The sequence below is a fragment of the Heteronotia binoei genome, chromosome 10 (assembly GCF_032191835.1).
Source record: "Heteronotia binoei isolate CCM8104 ecotype False Entrance Well chromosome 10, APGP_CSIRO_Hbin_v1, whole genome shotgun sequence".
Classification (NCBI taxonomy): domain Eukaryota; kingdom Metazoa; phylum Chordata; class Lepidosauria; order Squamata; family Gekkonidae; genus Heteronotia; species Heteronotia binoei.
The window spans coordinates 21,244,247-21,262,766 of record NC_083232.1 but is presented as its reverse complement, the minus strand read 5'-3'; the positions used below and the strand labels follow the sequence as shown (position 1 = coordinate 21,262,766).

General features: G+C 38.9%; 1 protein-coding gene across 1 annotated transcript in view; it reads left to right on the top strand.

Annotated features, from left to right (window-relative positions):
* The window catches only part of PTPRN2 (protein tyrosine phosphatase receptor type N2), a 961,700-nt gene that overhangs the window by 193,112 nt on the left and 750,068 nt on the right, over positions 1 to 18,520 (top strand). The window contains exon 3 of the mRNA XM_060248066.1: positions 14,961 to 15,074. Within this exon, the coding sequence (XP_060104049.1) occupies positions 14,961 to 15,074 (114 nt within the window). The remainder of the gene's footprint in view (positions 1 to 14,960; positions 15,075 to 18,520) is intronic.

The following is an 18,520-nucleotide window of genomic DNA, read 5'->3' as shown; positions in this document are numbered from 1 at the left end:
CAATTTTCATTGCATTAATCGCTACTTCTATTTTTTCAATTGGATCATTCAAAACTTTTTCCATATAATCAGTTAAGGGTGCTATTTTAATCTTCTGCAAATATGCTTCCATCTTTTCCTTCTTTACTTTAACACCTTTAAATAGTTTAGCATAGTATTGAAAAAATTCTCTCTTTATTCCTTCTTGATCTACCATCTCTCTTCCATCAGCCACAATTTTATTAATAATTTTACTTTCTCTCTTTTTCTTCAATTGCCAGGCCAAATGTTTTCCAGGTTTATTCGCTCCCTCGAAAGATTTCTGTTTTAATTTTTTCAAATTCCATTCCAATTCTTTTTTTAACAGATGTCTCATTTGTACTTGCAATATTGTAATCTCCCTTATAATTTTCGTTTTTCCTGGCCTTTTTCTTAATTAACCTTCTTTTTTTCTTAATTTCATTTTGAATGTCCAACATCTGTTTATCTTTTGCTCTCTTGTCTTTATTATTCAATGTTATTAGTAATCCTCTCATTACTGCCTTGTAGGCATCCCATACCATCTGAAATTTTATATCCTCTCTGTCATTTACTTGGAAGTACGCTTTGGTTTCATTTTCTAGAGAAGTCACTATTTCTTTATTTTGTAGAAAATCTTCATTTAATCTCCATCTTTTTGACTTTTTCGACAGTTTTGTAATCCACATTATTGGGTTATGGTCAGCTCCTATTTTAGGTAATATCTCTATTTTCTTTGTCATAAGCCCCAAATCTTTAGTACCCCACAACAGGTCAATTCAAGAGAAAGAGCTATGTCTAGCTGAAAAAGAGATATAGTCCCGTACTTCAGGATTAAACTTCTTCCATATATCTTCCAAACTCTCCTGTATGACCAATTCAAAAAAAGACTTTGGCAATTTCCCTTCTTTATCACTTTTTTTCCTTCCCAGATCTATCTATTGTATTCTGAATTGTTCCGTTAAAGTCCCCCATCAATAAAATTTGCTCATAGGTCACTTCATCAAGATGTTGTGTAATATTTTTAAAGAAAATGTCTTTAGCACCATTTGGAGCATAAAGTCCCAACAACAACGGTTTTTTGGAATTCTTCCATCCTTATCTTTAAATACCAATTTCGGGTCTAATTCTTGTTTAATATAAAAGACTACTCCTCTCTTCTTCTGTTCAGTAAATGTAAAAAATTCTAGTCCCAATTGTTTATTCCATAAAAATTTATACTCCTTTTGTTTAATATGCACTTCTTGCAAACATACTATATTACAAATTTTTTTTTATCCAATGAAACGTTGCCTTTCTTTTTTGTAGTGAATTTAGTCCATTTACATTCCAAGATATCAATTTGTAATCCATCATGGTGCAAATTTTTTATTTTCTTCATAAAATCTATGCAGTTCCTGTGTATTTGTGATTGTAATCCTTTTCCTTTGAAATTCAAAGCTCAAAGCTTTAGATATTATCCATCTATACCTCATTCCATTGTCACGTAGTTTTTCTGTCAATTTTTTATACGTCTTTCTGTCAGTTAACACTTGTCTTGGCAGTTCTTTCATAATTCTTACTCTACTGCCTCCCACTGTCAATGACTTTTCAAAGTTTTTATTCATGATTTCTCCCACCATTTCTTTTGTCATAAATCTTATGACCACATCTCTTGGCAGATTATTCTTTTTTGCATAGAGTGAATTTACTCTATACATATAGTCATACATGTTTCTATCCCCTTCAGGATCTTCCTCCAAAAATTCTGCAATTATTTTTATTATGTATTCTTTCAAGCCTGATTCTTCATCTTCAGGTACACCTCTCAGACGGATCTGAGTTTCCATCAGTTTGCAGTCATAAATTGTCACTTTTTCTTGTAATTTTAACAAGGTGGAGTCATGTGTTTTCACTCTCTCTTCCACTTCGTGTACTTTCTTTGTTATTACCACAGTGTCATTTCTGAGATTCTCTATTTCTTTTTTTAATTCTTTCTTTGAGTCCTCAATATTCTTTCTTATTTCTTTTTTAGAGGCAGTTATCATTTCTTTCACCCCCTTCATTATCCTAGCTTCCATTGCATCTAATTGGGCTTGCATTTTCTCTATTGAAGCAGACCTAGCACGAGTTTGTTTCGGGTCTGACATATAAAAGAAATCAAAAATTTTAATCTCACCAAATTAAATTTGAACCATCAGGTTTGATAAAGTGAAGCTTGCCCTTTCCAATGCACCCAATTTCACTATCCTCTGAGCCTCCCAGGCTCAGATATTAATGTTTAAAGTTTTTATTTCTCCCAAAATGGCAGTCACGACTTTTGCTTCACTTTAATTTTTTTTCTTTTTTCCCTTTTACCAGTTCAAATCTTCTTATCTACTATCCAACAGTAGTAATTTTTTTATTGCCAAATCTGTTAACTCCACCAATTTTCAATGTCCCAATCACTTTAAAAACAATGTTAAAACTTAGTCCTCCCAACAACAATGGCCACCGATGTTTCTCTCTGGTATTATAATCCTAGAGTAGGCTGTTTGCTTTGTGGACTTTCTTCTTCTTCCTCCAATACTTCCTGCTTTTCTTGCCTTCAAATCTCATTTCACTGGTAGAGAAATCTCACGATATCTGAGGTATTTCCTGTGTTGACTGTGAGAACTACAGGTCTGTGACGATGGTGCTGTCTCCTCAACCACAGATAGACTAAACAATAATTCCTTTCTTCTTTTAACACTGTCTTTTAAGTTTACAAAGTTCAAATTTAGCCCCTTCTCATTTCAGGCTTTTAGTATTTCCAACTCCCACCTTTTACTTTTGTTTTGTTTAACTTTAATTAGTCCCGGAATGAAGAGATAGCAAATAGTACCTTTTTTCCGTAGTTTATCCAAATCAACACCAGTCCTTTGCAGATTAGATGTTTAAAATTGTAAAAGAAGGTTTGGATCCTGCCGAGTTTATGCCAAATTGATGACTCTGGAAACTTCTGCAGATGATGAATATGCAACTTCTCTTTGGAGATCCCTCAAAGCCTCAAAGGACTCCCTTTCAGCCAAGGTAAGTCTCCTCAAAGTATCTGTGCGTATCTTGGACAATTCTTTAGCTGAGAAATGTAGGCAGAAGGCATTAATTTACCTTTTACTACCCTGAACAGAAGTGCCAGCCTGCCCCTGTTAGGGAAAGCAACTCAACTCGCCATTTTCCAACCCCGGAAGTCGGGAATGGCTATTCCCTATGAAGATTGATTCTCATAGGGCAGGGGTGGCCAAATGTAGCTCTCCAGATCTTTTTTGCCTACAACTCCCATCAGCCCCAGCCATTGGCCATGCTAGCTGGGGCTGATGGTAGTTGTAGGCAAAAAACATCTGGAGAGCTACCGTTGGCCACCCCGTCATAGGGTATAATGGAGAATTGATCTGGGGGTATCTGGGGCTCTGGAGGGGCTGTTTTTTGAGGTAGAGGCACCAAATTTTCAGCATAGCATCTGATGGCTCTCCTCAAAATGCTCTCCAAGCTTTGAAATGATTGAACTAGGGGGTCCAATGCTATGAGCCCCAAAAGAAGGTACCCCTATCCTTCATTATTTCTAATGTAGAGAAGACATTTAAAAGGTGTGCGGTTCCTTTAAATGTGATGGCCAAACTCCCTTTGGAGTTCAGTTATGCTTGTCACAGTTTTGGTTATGGCTCCACCCCAATGTTTCCTAGTTCCACCCCCAAAGTCCCCAGATATTTCTTGAATTGGACTTGGCAACCCTACCACACCGGGGTCCACTAAGATTGGCAATGGCTCTCCAGTGTAATATCTCCCTTTGACTTTGGGTTCGCAGGTTAGACTACTCATCAGGTCAGCTCTATTCAGCAGAGACAAACTGATTCAAAGCATAAACCCTTTATTTGCAAGGACACCAACTCCAGGAGGCGTGAGCTTCAACTGGCTATAGGAATGCTGTAAGTGAAACTGATCTCCACTCAATTTAAACACATTGCAGCACAAAGTTGCAAAGAAAACCTAGGCACAGAGACCTTAATGGAAAATCCCTTCCACATTTTCCTTGCAGCTTTGCTTTCTGCTGCAGCTGGCAAAGACGAGGTAGAAAAAGCAGGGGATTTCATCAGTCTTGGAACTTTAAAGGGTGTGAGGACAGGTGGGGGAGGAGGGTGAGAAAAAAACCCCCACAAGTTTGATTAAAGCCCTGGGTGGGCTGGTTCTGGGCCATGGGACGGACATTTGACACCCTTGTTTTAGACTCCTTGGACTGATGGGAGCACAAATCCAACATGATGGACCTGGCACCCTTCTAGATGCCTGTTCCTTTGGAAACTCTAGCTGCAGACACCTCTTTGTGGGGCTGGGGCATCCATATGAGAGGGTCCTGTATGGGTGCAACATGGAGTGCTTATCACCAACAGCATCACATAAATTTTCTGGAACTTCTGGCAGTCAAATTTGCCCTGAGTTCTTCCACCCATTTGTGAAAGGGAAGGTGGTATCTGTACTTACAGACAATACTACTGCCTTCAGCTATATAAACCACTAGGTCAGCACAGTATCTAGGATCCTTTGTCCCCTTGTGCTGGACCTCTGGTCCAAATGTATACACCAAGGAACTTTCATTTTCACCACTCACTTGCCCGGAATGTTAAACACCCGAGCAGATCTCCCCAGCAGAGGGGAAGCATCTTTATATGAATAGGAACTCAACTGGACTTACCTCTTTCCTGTGTTGGAGAGCTAGGGCTTCCCAACCATGGGTGTCCTTGCCACAAGGGATGACCAAAAATACCAGGCCTTTTGCTGAGCGAGGAGGGGGGCACAGACTCAATGAAACTGGGGGATGGGGTTCTCTGCTCATGGTCACACAAGTTCATGTTCCTCTTCCTCCCTCTACCCCTAATCACCAGAGTTGTACATAATTCTTTTTTGGGGGGAGAGGTCATCGTACAGTCAGGGTTGTCTTCCTTTTGAGTACGTGCTTTGAAATAATGATGTCTGTGGCATCTTGCTGAACTAGATAGAACTTTGGTCCAGGCTTCTCACTTCCTTATAGACAAGAGCCTATTTTGTCCAGATACATTAACTAAATTCCAATTTAATATGTTATTTTTTAAAATATTTAAACAAGTTAACGGTCTCCCAATCCTGTTACCAAACTAGAACCATTTTGAATCAAAATTGAACTGGACAAGCCTTAGAAATGTACAGAAAAATGTGCTGTCTTGACAGTGTCTTAGTTAAAAAATTAGGACTTGAACTCATCTAGTTTATGTTATGGATCACCCTTAGATATCATAATTTCTACAATGCCATGAATGGCAGATGGCTGTGAGCCAGTTGATTTATTTTAACTGAAACAACCACTTGGGTTCTTTAGAGAATTTCCTAGAATTTCCCAACTTCTCTGAATTTCTCCAAGGAGGTTAGGACTTTTGGACTACATGCATGGTCTACCAGTTAAGTTACTGTATATTAAAAACTGTCAGAGAAAGAAAAGCAATTTCATAAGGTTCCTAAATTAATGAGAGTCTGGTTGCATGTTGCTTGCTTTTTTCCACGCATCTGGGCTCTAGTTCAGTCTGCCATTCTTAATCATATTTTAATTTTCAAATAAATTGCTTTCATTATCCTTTCATTTACAATACCATGTGTGCATTACTGCTCATTAATGTTTGTCATCTAGTATTCTGAGTCTGGGGTTTTAAATAACCATGGTTGCAACACAGTAATTAAAGATGATCCATGTTGGTTTTATAAAAATTATTCTGAAGCCTTTAAAAATGCCAGAAACCTAGTGTAGCTAGAATAAATTGAAATATATGGAATGTTGCCACCCCCGATACACTGGAAGTGCTTTAGATTGTTTATGAAGAGGAGAGTGGCTTAATAGTATTTAGCTAACCTAAAGACCCACATTATTCTGCATCCTCCCATTAAACTGTATTACTTTGTTATAATTGACAGACCTGCTGGTTCTTGGTTCTTGATTTAACTTCATGGTACTGAGATTTGTACCCCCTTCCATCCAAATGGTCTGGAAAACAACTGAAAACATTCCGATAATTAGATGTTTGGTTAAGCAAGGACGATGTTTAGATGGATTTATCTTGACATGGTGCTATATGTGAATGTGCAAGGAATTTAGATAATTGAGATGGATAATAGATGTTTGACTAACACAGCCGTGTTTTGTATATATAAAAGAATAAAATTGTGTCCCTTGTGATCTCCCCTACAAAAAAATTGCTGAAAGAATTTATCTAAACTTTATCACCTAAACTTTATGATGTCTAGTTGGATTGAGTTAATAACTCATACAGCACAGGATAATTTAATATACAGCTTCCACTTTCTCCAGGAATTGTCATAAAGAGGAAGAAGCAGATGAAAGTATTTTTAAACTAATTTGGCTCACAAGCACAGAGGTGGTCATTTGTTAAACTTTTTGGATGTGTTCAGAGTTGTCTGATTTGCACCTTTACCTGTTTTCTTGTTTGACTGGGTAACTTTCTTGCAGCAGCCATCCCTTATCACTCATCTGCTGCTGCATTTTTAACACTCACAGAATAAAAATTTTAAAAAGTTTGAAGTTTTTGAGTTCAGGTTTACTGCCTGAGGGGATGAACAAACGTGTGGACAAAGGAGACCCAATAGATGTTGTTTACCTTGACTTCTAGAAAGCTTTTGATAAAGTTCCTCATCAAAGGCTTCTTAGAAAGCTCGAGAGTCATGGAGTAAAAGGACCGGTCCTCTTGTGGATCAAAAACTGGCTAATTAATAGGAAGCAGAAACTAAGTATAAATGGGCAGTCTTCGCAGTGGAGGACGGTAAGCAGTGGGGTGCCGCAGGGCTCAGTATTGGGTCCCATGCTCTTTAACTTGTTCATAAATGATTTGGAGTTGAGAGTGAGCAGTGAAGTGGTCAAGTTTGCGGATGACTCTAAATTGTTCAGGGTGGTGAGAACCAGAGAGGATTGTGAGGCACTCCAAAGGGATCTGTTGAGGCTGGGTGAGTGGGCGTCGTGGCAGATGAGGTTTAATGTGGCCAAGTGCAAAGTAATGCACATTGGGGCCAAGAATCCCAGCTACAAATACAAGCTGATGGGTTGTGAACTGGCAGAGACTGACCAAGAGAGAGATCTTGGGGTCGTGGTAGATAACTCACTGAAAATGTCAAGACAGTGTGCAATTACAATAAAAAAGGCCAACGCCATGCTGGGAATTATTAGGAAGGGAATTGAAAACAAATCAGCAAGTATCATAATGCCCCTGTATAAATCGATGGTGCAGTCTCATTTGGAATACTGTGTGCAATTCTGGTCACCGCACCTCAAAAAGGATATTATAGCATTAGAAAAAGTCCAGAAAAGGGCAACTAGAATGATTAAAGGGTTGGAACATTTTCCCTATGAAGAAAGGTTAAAACGCTTGGGGCTCTTTAGCTTGGAGAAACATCGACTGTGGGGTGACATGATAGGGGTTTACAAGATAATGCATGGGATGGAGAAAGTAGAGAAAGAAGTACTTTTCTCCCTTTCTCACAATACAGGAACTCGTGGGCATTCAATGAAATTGCTGAACAATTAGGTTGAAACAGATAAAAGGAAGTACTTCTTCACCCAAAGGGTGATTAACATGTGGAATTCACTGCCACAGGAGGTGGTGGCGGCTACAAGCATAGACAGCTTCAAGAGGGGTTTAGAAAAAAATATGGAACAGAGGTCCATCAGTGGCTATTAGCCACAGTGTGTGTGTGTGTGTGTGTGTGTGTGTATATATATATATATATATATATATATATATATATATATATATATATATATATATATATATATATATATATATATATATATATATATAAAATGTTTTTGGCCACTGTGTGATACAGAGTTTTGGACTGGATGGGCCATTGGCCTGATCCAACATGGCTTCTTTTATGTTCTTATGTTAAGTATCCTTCTGTGCCTTCAGTGTCTGCTCATGAGCTCAACTAATTATGTCATTGCTTCTCAAATAGATGTCACTGAACTACATAGGCACAAAAAGCAGACATTTATGTTGATCTTTATGTTGATACAGGAATTATCTGCTAGTGTTGCCAGCTCAATGTTGGGAAGTACCTGGAGGTTTTGGGATGGAGCATGAACAGAGAAGAGGTTGGGTAATTTTCTCCAGGGCGACATTTCTGTCATCTGGAAATCAGATGTAATAGTGGGAGATCTCTCCAGCAACTATTTGGAGGCTGACAAGCCTAGTACCTGCCTATGTGGGTGCAAGTGTTTAAGTGTTTCATTAGTAAATTTAATTATATCAGTTCATGTCCCCAGAAGATATTGCCTCTTATCTGGTAAACAAAATTATTTAGTTCTTGGACTGTGCAAAACAGCTACAAGCTATAGTGACCAAGCACAAGTGTGCAAGTACAAATCTGCTTGGCATGAGGCAAAGTTCATAGCATGGAAAATCTTGAGGAAATCTGTGTAATCAAGGGAATTTAAATGAAGTAAGTTTTTTTAAAAATGAATTATGTTCATATTGAAGTTTGCAGTATGCTTCCTTGAATTATCTCACAAATTAGATAGCTTTATGCTGCATTTAGAGAGAATCTGAGGTTTTATCTGAAATAGCATATGATCAGGATTGGTTTTTGTATGTTGTTATAAGGCAAGGTTTCTTTTAAAATTAGCTTTGTGTCTGCCTTGAATCCCTTATAGGGAGGAAGGCCAAGATAAAATAGTTTTCAGTGATGCCTTGCAGAAAGGCAGACTTAAGTTCAGACTGGATGTTAAGTCTGGCTTGAGTTCTGACCTGGCTCTGATCTTTGCAAAGCCAGGCATGATGTTGTAGAACCAAAGTTCCCAAATGTGTTGGGGCCCAGTGTAACTCAGGACCATGATGCATGCAGTGGATGGACTTTAGCCTTCCTCCCTGTACTATTTTCTTGAACTGAGACAGTGTTTCTCCATAATAATAGAACTTGGCACCCAATGAAATAGATTGAAACAGATTGACAAAAGGAACTATTTTGTTGTTCAGTAAGTAATTAAATTGTTGAATTCACTGGCGGAGGATGTAGTGGTTGCCAGGTATGTGTTGGAAAATACCTGGACACTTTGAGGGTGAATCTGGGAGAGGGCAGGGGTTTGGGGAGGGGAGGGGCCTCAGCATGGTTCAATGTCATAGAATCCACTCTTCAAAGAAGCCATTTTCTCCAGGGGAGCTGATCTCTGCCAGCTGGAGATCAGTTATAAAAGCAGGTGATCTCCAAGCCCCATCTGGAAGCTAAATCACCAAAAATTACACCACGAGTAAGGTTGAAAAATCACCCAATACTTTGTTGCAAGTTAAATATGTAATAAATTGTAACAATGAGTAATAATATATAACCAATAATATAAATATTACAAGCACACACGGTTGTAGTACAAGTTCAGCTGGACGGACTATGGAAGGACGATCCTGCTTCTCCATTTCCAACACTCTTCTTCAAGTCCAGAGCTGATTAATATCACTAACAAATTTTTACATCTTCATATACTGGCCAATTTGACTGTAACACTCAATGGCAAGGAGATATTCACAAGATTACTTTTCCATTCTTCAGAAATGTGTCTCAAATTTCTAAATGTAGCAACAGCTTACAAGTTACTCTTCCATAAGAACTCGATATCCTTTTAATCTGCTAAAACAATTTTCACTATTTTGCATACTAGGTCACTGCCCAGTCTCTATATATGTATCTATGTTCCATCTCATACTGTTGTCTGAAGTGTGCTTTTAGCACACGAAAGCTTACATTGTGAATAAAACTTTGTTGGTCTTAAAGGTGCTACTGGACTCCAACTTTGTTCTGTAACATACTAACAGTTTTTGTTTGCCAAAAGACATGTGCATGATGAAAGACTGAAACCACACACATGAATGAGTTCCATGGAACTGGGAGCACATTAGGCCTCCCTAATTTCTATAATCTATCAGTCACATATTTAGCCTTCCCTTTTTACAGGGGGCCCAGGCTAGCATACATGGTTATGTCCTTACCATTTTGTATGTTTATAATGAATTTAACCATTGCCAAGACTGCTTGTAATGTCTCAAATGAGTAACAATTAACACAATCCATGTTTCCACTCAAATCCTGCTGAAAACAGGATTTGAGGTATCAGGTGCAATGATACAATTTGGAATAGCTGTTTCATTGTTGTATTAACTTTCCTAGGTCTTCAGTTTATTTTACTGGGCAGACTGAGAAGGGTGGGTGAGTGCTGGTTCACAAATGAGGACAGAGTGGATAATAAACAAAAAAGGCAAGAATTGTGATAATGCCAAGACTACTGAGAAAACTACAAATGCTCCTTATTCAAATACTAAGCAGCCATATCACTTCATTCAAAGGATACCTTGAGAAATCAGTTATATTCTAGCAGGCATCTCACATTTCTCACAGTGTATCAGAATGGATTTTAGCTGAGATAGGTCTGCACAACTTATGACTTGCTGAGCTCAATCTACATAGTCCCAATAGTCACACATGGTGTCACTCTTGACAAGCCCCTTGTTTTTTGGTTTCCCAGATGGACAGCAAGAAAAAGGAAATAAGAAAAGGAGGTTTACAAAATGGGTTACATGGCTGGTGGGTTGCTCTTGGGTTGGTTATATAGAAGTGTGCATGTAATTAGTATCAGGTTTTGTCATTTTTCTTGCTGGCTTAATCATAGCAAATCTTACACATATATATAGTTTTGATTCTGCCAAAATGACAAAATTAATTTGCATCAACAATTTCAACATAAGGGAAGTGAACTCAGTTTAAATTCCCTATAAAATAAAACATTAACTGTTACTGCAGATGGCAGTTCCACTCTGTTCTCTCTGATCTCTCTTTGTCTCTCTCTCTCTCTCTCTGTCTGTCTGTCTGTCTCTCTCTCTCTCTCACACACACACACACACACAGAGCCTCCATATCATTACTCAAACATTCCAGAACTCTCCCCTCCCTTTAGAGGAATACCAAATCTGAGTAAATTATCATGTAATCAGAGAATCTGACACGATGCATGTTAAATGTTGCAATATACGATTTCTGAACCAGAAACCAGAAAGTATTTGTTGTACAACCATATGAAGCAAAAGATTGAACTGGGAATATTGATTACTTACAGCTATTTATATATTGAAAAGTATGCTTTAAAAACATTAAAGGAAGATATTTCTTAAGCTTAACATGGAGTATGAAAAGAGAAAATGTTGAGACTGTATCAGTTATGATAAGTGAGAAATACCTATGATCTCCAGACCACAGAGATCATTTTCCCTGTACAGAATGGCTTCTTTTGAAGGTGGACTCTATTGCAGTATGCCCTGATGAGGTCCCTCCCCTCCCCAAACCCCTGCCTTTTCTAGGCTCCGCCTTCAAATCTCCAGGAATTTATCAGTCCAGAGTTGGCAACCCTATTGGCATGCATTGCAGGCAGTGTATAAAACATACACAGATTCCAGTTCTTCCTCCTCCTCTCCAAATGCTATTGTGTGCCAAGGTAACATTTGTATCTGAAAAATAGCTGTTTGGTGTAAAGCAAGTTGGTAGTATCAATAAGCTAAGCATTCATCAAAGAAGGTTACAATAATTTCTTTGTACTAATTTATATATTTTCCCCTGTTTTTTTTTGTGATATTAAAATGATCCAAGCAGAAAATTACTCTCTGTATCTGAGCAATAGTTGCTGACTGTCCAGATAAAAAGAGGACGGAAAGATTTCCTTCTTCCTCCTACATAATGTGCCATTTTCATTTTGTGCTGCTTATAACCCTCAGTGTCACAGCTTTCTATTCTTGTCTGAATAGTCAATGAAACATTAGGAAGCTGATAAGAGAAGCCTGGCCTGTTACTTGGCAACGGCTGTTGGGCAGAGCTGAGTGCTGTTGATTGAGGAGATTAGCTGCTATAGATAAACCTCCTCCTTTTTGCTGCCCTGCTGCTGCTTATCTTTCCAACCTTAACAGGTAGTTCCGAATATGACTGCAGTTGGGAAGAATAAACTTCACCGCAGACCAAGTTTACATGACAGGTTTAGGGGAGTGCCTTAAAACTCCTTCCTTCCATTAAATTGCATGCATTGTGGCTGAAATTCTTTTTTCCTTGGCATCACACTACACATTTATTTTTTGGATGGATGTTCGTCCAGTCTCATGATAAGACTGTATGCCCTACTGCCTTTTTACAACCATAAACCTGAAATCTAAAACCATTTCACTTCAGGGTAGTCCTATTGGTGCCACTCCAGATAATAGATGTTAAGGTTCAGACAGAGCTGGGGAAGAAAATAATGCAACTTGGCTCTGATTCATGTTGGCACAACACATGAAGGAATGAAACAGTGAACATACAGCATTCAGTTTTGCCACTTGTTAAAGATTGTCCTTAGTTTATCCACCATCACACTGAAAGCTGTGGTATTCTCAAATAAGGCACATGATTATAAACATTGAGCATCATGAGCTGCATCCTCCTATTGAAAGAAGTTAATAAAGCCAGATTATAAGCATTTATTACTGATAAGGTCTTAAGGGATGTGTGTTATGCATATTGTCAAGCTCAATCTCTGGATGTTGCAGGAAAAAAATTCTAGGCCTTGAACAGTTGGGCTTCTGCAAAGGGAAGACCACTTTAGACCACTGCATTACCCTATCCCATCTAGTCAACAAGTACAATGTGCATAATAACCAGAAATATAAAGATGAAAACAAGTGGTTAACATTTGTATCACACTTGAAATTCCTAGTTAATAAAAGGTTATATCCAGGGTTTTTTTTTAGTAGGAACACACAGAAATGCAGTTCCGGCTGGCTTAGTCAGGGCTTCAGCTTAAAAAAAGGTCTCTGGCAGAGTGAAGGCACTAGGCAGCCATGTGGTCCCAGATTGCACACTCCATCCTCTCTGCTGCCTCCAGCCTCCAATGGGCTTGCAAAGAGAGTGAGAGATGTGAAGCTGCCCACAAGCGCCCCCTGCCAGGAGAAGCTGAGCCTTTGCAATGGCAGCCAAGAATAATTTTGCTTTTATGTTGCTACAGATAACTTATCTTTTTAGGGTTTCTTGTGTAACACTTCCCCCAATGTTTTAAATGTATAAGGTGTTTCTGCAACCCTGAATGTCCTCCCAAGTTTGCAGAACATTTCTCATCTTTTTACATGGCCATGTTCTATGAATTTATCAGTCTGCATCTAGGGTAATATTCTGAATTATATATACATTGCATAATCCAGCACCCAGTGAGAAAGGCAGTCTATAAATAAAGTAAGAGTAAAGTAATTATATTATGTAAGAGTAAAGTAATGATATCAGTGGGAACTGATATTATGTGGGAACTGTATCTCCCAGTATGCTGCGTGAAAACTAAGTAGCATGAAGTAACTTAGTAACATGAACTAAAATGAACACCAAATGTTAATACGTATTAAAAACACGTTATTTATAAATGACTGATTAGTTTGCTTACTGTTGAAATAATTGGTTATGGAACAATATGCAGAGATTACAGGTCCGTGTTTGGGAGGTGCGAAACAAGGTCTCTCATTGGACACTGTGAGAACACACATCCATGAAATGCAGCTGATGGCACTGTACTGTTCTGTATCGGTGTGTGGAAAGTAACTTACTGAATGGGTGATGTCAGTTTCAGTGATGCCAGGGGGGGTATGGCCTAATATGCAAATGAGTTCCTGCTGGGCTTTTGTCTATTTCATACTTGTTCCAAGTCATACCATATTTTTAAAAAGGAAAGGTTTGCAACTGGATAAACTGGGAAAATTAAACTGACATAAGTATATGATTCTTAATTTGTGTATACTATTCCACTTGTAGAAATCAGAGTTTCTCTTCAGATCGCATAAATCTTTCACCTTTTAATATTCTGATTTATGATGGAAATGAAGAAACTGCATTATATCAAACCTATACCGGACAAGTACTGAACAAATTTGGAGAGCGTCTGTTTTTTTTCTGTATTCCATCATCTTGTTGAAACCCCATAAATAGGTGCTTGTAAATTAATTCTTAATGCTATGTTCTAGTAGTCAAATTGCACTGTCCCTTTTGATTATAAATGCAATATCTGGAGTAATTACTGAATTAAAACAAGCAATGTGAAGACTGGTATGCTAATTAAACTTGTTGCATTTGAATGGTTTCGTTTGGATCCTGCATACAGGAGAGAACAACAATAAATGCACCCCTCTTATTTATTTATTTTTTGAAGCCTAGAGCTGCAGATGGTCAGGGGGTATTATAAGCACCTAGGTTCTAAATTAGTCTTTTGTATGGAAGGGAGATGGGTAATTTGAATGTTTGAACTCCCCCTCCCTTGTCTGTCTCCTTCTTCCCACACAGGAAGCTTGCCTTGAAATGAACAATTCTCTAAATAAAGACTAATTAGGACCTAAATTAATTAGAAGGTGTGATATGAAAAGAGCTTGATGAGAAGAGTCTGTCATTTTAGACGAATGGAATGGAGCTAAATAAATTAGGTTCCATTAATATCTCATTGTTGCCTGAGCAGCGCTCTTTTATTGCATTCATTAGAGGCTACTGCATTAAACTAGCCTTTGCTGCCCATTATCAATTCAACACCCATTTACCACTGCATGGCTCCTCTATTAAAAGAAGAAAATTGGGGGGTGGGGGGTGGATCCTGACTATCTCTGCAATTGAATATTCGTATGTTTAGTTTCTCAGCTATTCATGAGGACTGTTTATTTTTTGCATTTGCTCCTAATGTTGCCTTAGTTCAACAAGTGCAGAGAAGCTGTCTACAAGAGTGGAAAGTGTGCAAAAGCTCTTCTGTACACACATGAACACATTTAATGTAATGGTTATATAATGAAGACTTACTGAAAATAGTAATACACATTTTATTGGGCATTTTAGGTGTCTCATAGAGTGCTTTCTTTTTTTCTCTGTTATATGTTTTACCAATTCCTCACTTTTCCCCTCTCTAGATGGAGTGTTTGGGAGGTGTCAGCAGGTGCCAGTGATAGATGTATACAAATACGAAGTTTCGCCAGCCATCTATCAACGCTTGAGAATTGTCTTAGAGAAGCTGTTGCACAGAGGTATGGTACAGAATAGAATTGGTCCATAACATGTGGATGTGTTGAGGGAGAAAAAATGAAGTCAGTGGTATTCTGGGAATGGGGGGGGGAGCCTTCTTCACATGACTTTAGGGGATACATTGAGTGCATACCTAAGGAGGGGGAACTTGGAAGAGGACTCACTCCACCAAGATGTCCATTGACCTTTCTCTGATCATTAGATTACACAATTCTGTGCATGCTTGTCTATATCTGCATGCACTCAGAGATTGTCTGGACAGTGAATCTGCAAAGGCCGGAGGCAAAATTCTGTGTTGTAATTTCTATATATACTGTATATATTCGCTATATATACTTCAGCAGTATGAAGAGGTTTGACAAAATTTATGTTGTGTTCAAGCTGGATCTTCCATAGAATGCTCATGAAATATTTCACTGACAGGAAATTTTTATTTCTAGCTTCTAGAATTCAGCACTATTTTCACATAAATATATACATCTGTAATAAATATTTGGCCACAGATATATCTACCACTGGTATGTGATTCTACTGCAAGAAGCACAATGGAGCTCCTTGTAATTTTGGATTGAATTAAAAATTAACAAGATTGAAGGTTTTGGCGACGAATTTTTAAAAAAATAATTTAACATATTTTGGTTATTTAGGAGCAATTTTGTTAGTTATTGCAGGTTGGACTGATCAGGTGAGTCTCCTCTTGCATTATGGTTCTTGTTCCTTTAAGAAAATATTATGTAAGTTTTCCATGCAATGATATCAGAAGTTAAACTTTAAATTCCAGGAATTTTGAAGAACAGTGACAGCTCTATTTGTGGCATTTTTACTCAGTCCTTTCTCCAAGGAGCTCAAGGTGGCACACATAGCTCACCCTGCCCTTTATTTAATCCTCTTTTAATCTTCACAACAGTCCTCCGAGCAAGAGTCAACCCAAGGTCACCCAGTGAGCTTCAAGGTTGAGCAGGGATTTGAATCTGGATTTGCCAGATCCTAATGTAACCACTATACCACACTAGCTCTATAAAGGCTTCATTAAGGCTTAAACTGGGTGGTGGTGGGGAGATGATGATGATGAAGAAGAAGAATTGCAGATTAATACCCTGCCCTTCTCTCTGAATCAGAGACTCAGAGCGGCTTACAATCTCCTATATCTTCTCCCCCCACAACAGACACCCTGTGAGGTGGGTGGGGCTGAGAGGGTTCTCACAGTGCTGCCCTTTCAAGGACAACTCCTGCGAGAGCTATGGCTAACCCAAGGCCATTCCAGCAGCTGCAAGTGGAGGAGTGGGGAATCAAACTCAGTTCTCCCAGATAAGAGTCTGCACACTTAACCACTACACCAAACTGGCTCTCTCTCTCTGAGATGTATGTATTTCTTGAATACATTTGTTTATGTTAAAAAACTTATATTTTGCTTTGTCTCTTAAAACCTCTTGAAATGGCTAGTTTTGCCTTGTTTTACTTTCTTTTACCTGGGTAGAATGATGTACAAATGATGGAATTGTAGAGAAAGAGGGAACTCTTATGTAATGGGCAAGAAGCCATCAGTGTTGATCGATCTTTTACCTTTGCTGAATTTTGTAAATGGCTTGGATGAAGGAATAGAGAGAATACTTATTAAATTTGCAGATGATACTAAATTGGGAGGGATTGCAAATACTGTAGAAGCCAGAAACAGGATACAGGATGATCTTGACAGGCTGGAAAACTGGGCTGAATCCAATAAAATGAATTTTAACAGGGATAAATGTAAATTTGTGCATTTAGGTAGGAAAAATCCAATGCATGGTTATATGATGGGGGAGACTTGTCTTAGCAATAGTATGTACGAAAATGATCTAGGGGTCTTAGTGGACCATACGCTGAACATGAGCCAACAGTGTGATGCGGTAGCTAAAAAGGCAACTGCAATTTTGGGCTGTGTTAACAGAAGTATAGTGTCCAGATCACGTGAAGTGATGGTATCGCTTTGCTCTGCTCTGGTAAGAGTTCACTTGCAGTATTGTGTTCAGTTTGGGGCACCACATTTTAAGAAGGATATAGGCAAGCTGGAATGGGTCCAGAGGAGGGCGGCAAAGATCATAAGGGATCTGGAGACTAAGTCCTATGAAGAAAGGTTGAAGGAGTTGGGCATGTTTAGCCTGGAGAGGAGGCGGCTGAGAGGTGATAAGATCACCATCTCCCCCCCCCGCTCCCTCGAATGAAGGTTTATTTATCATTTGCCAATACTATAACAAACACAAATTAAAATTAGCATACATCATATAGGACATATGAAAATAACATCACCATCTTTAAGTACTTGAAGGGCTGTCATATTGAGGATGGTGTGGAATTGTTTTCTGTGGCTCCAGAAGGTAGGACCAGAACTAATGGGTTGAAATTAAATCGGAAGCGTTTCCAGATCAACCAGGACTGGATCTACATATTTTTTTGAGGGGGGGTGGCAACATTTAAAATTGGCACCCCTTTATGGGCCCATTTTACCTTCTGGGCCTATAGAATAGAATGGACTCCCTACCCAATTTGGCGCCCCCCTTCCAGTGGTGCCTGGGGCAAGCACCCCCCTCTGCCCCCCCCCCCCTAGATCCGGGCCTGAGCTCACCTCGAAGAAGAACTTCCTAACAGAGCGGTTCCTCAGTGGAACAGGCTTCCTTGGGAGGTGGTGGGCTCTCCTTCCTTGGAGGTCTTTAAACAGAGGCTAGATAGCCATCTGACAACAATGCTGATCCTGTGAACTTAGGGGGAGGTATTTGTGAGTTTCCTGCATTGTGCAAGGGGTTGGACTAGATGACCCTGGAGGTACCTTCCAACTCTATGATTCTATGAATAGGGCAATAACCATGCTGGTAGGACATGCTCCATATATATGTTTTATGAAACATAAGACAGTCTGTTTATTTGGAAAATGTATATAAGAACATAAGAGAAGCCATGTTAGATCAGGCCAATGGCCCATCCAGTCCAACACAGCGGCCAAATATATATATATATATATATATATATATACACACACACACACACATACACACACACACACACACACACTGTGGCTAATAGCCACTGATGGACCTCTGCTCCATATTTTTATCTAACCCCGTCTTGAAGGTGGCCATGCTTGTGGCTGCCACCACCTCCTGTGGCAGTGAATTCCACATGTTAATCACCCTTTGGGTGAAGAAGTACTTCCTTATATCCGTTTTAACCTGTCTGTTCAGCAATTTCATCGAATGCCCACGAGTTCTTGTATTGTGAGAAAGGGAGAAAAGTACCTCTTTCTCCACCTTCTCCATCCCATGCATTATCTTGTAAACCTCTATCATGTCACCCCTCAGTCGACGTTTCTCCAAGCTAAAGAGCCCTAAGCGTTTCAACCTTTCTTCATAGGGAAGGTGTTCCAGCCCTTTAATCATTCTAGTTGCCCTTTTCTGAACTTTCTCCAATGGTATAA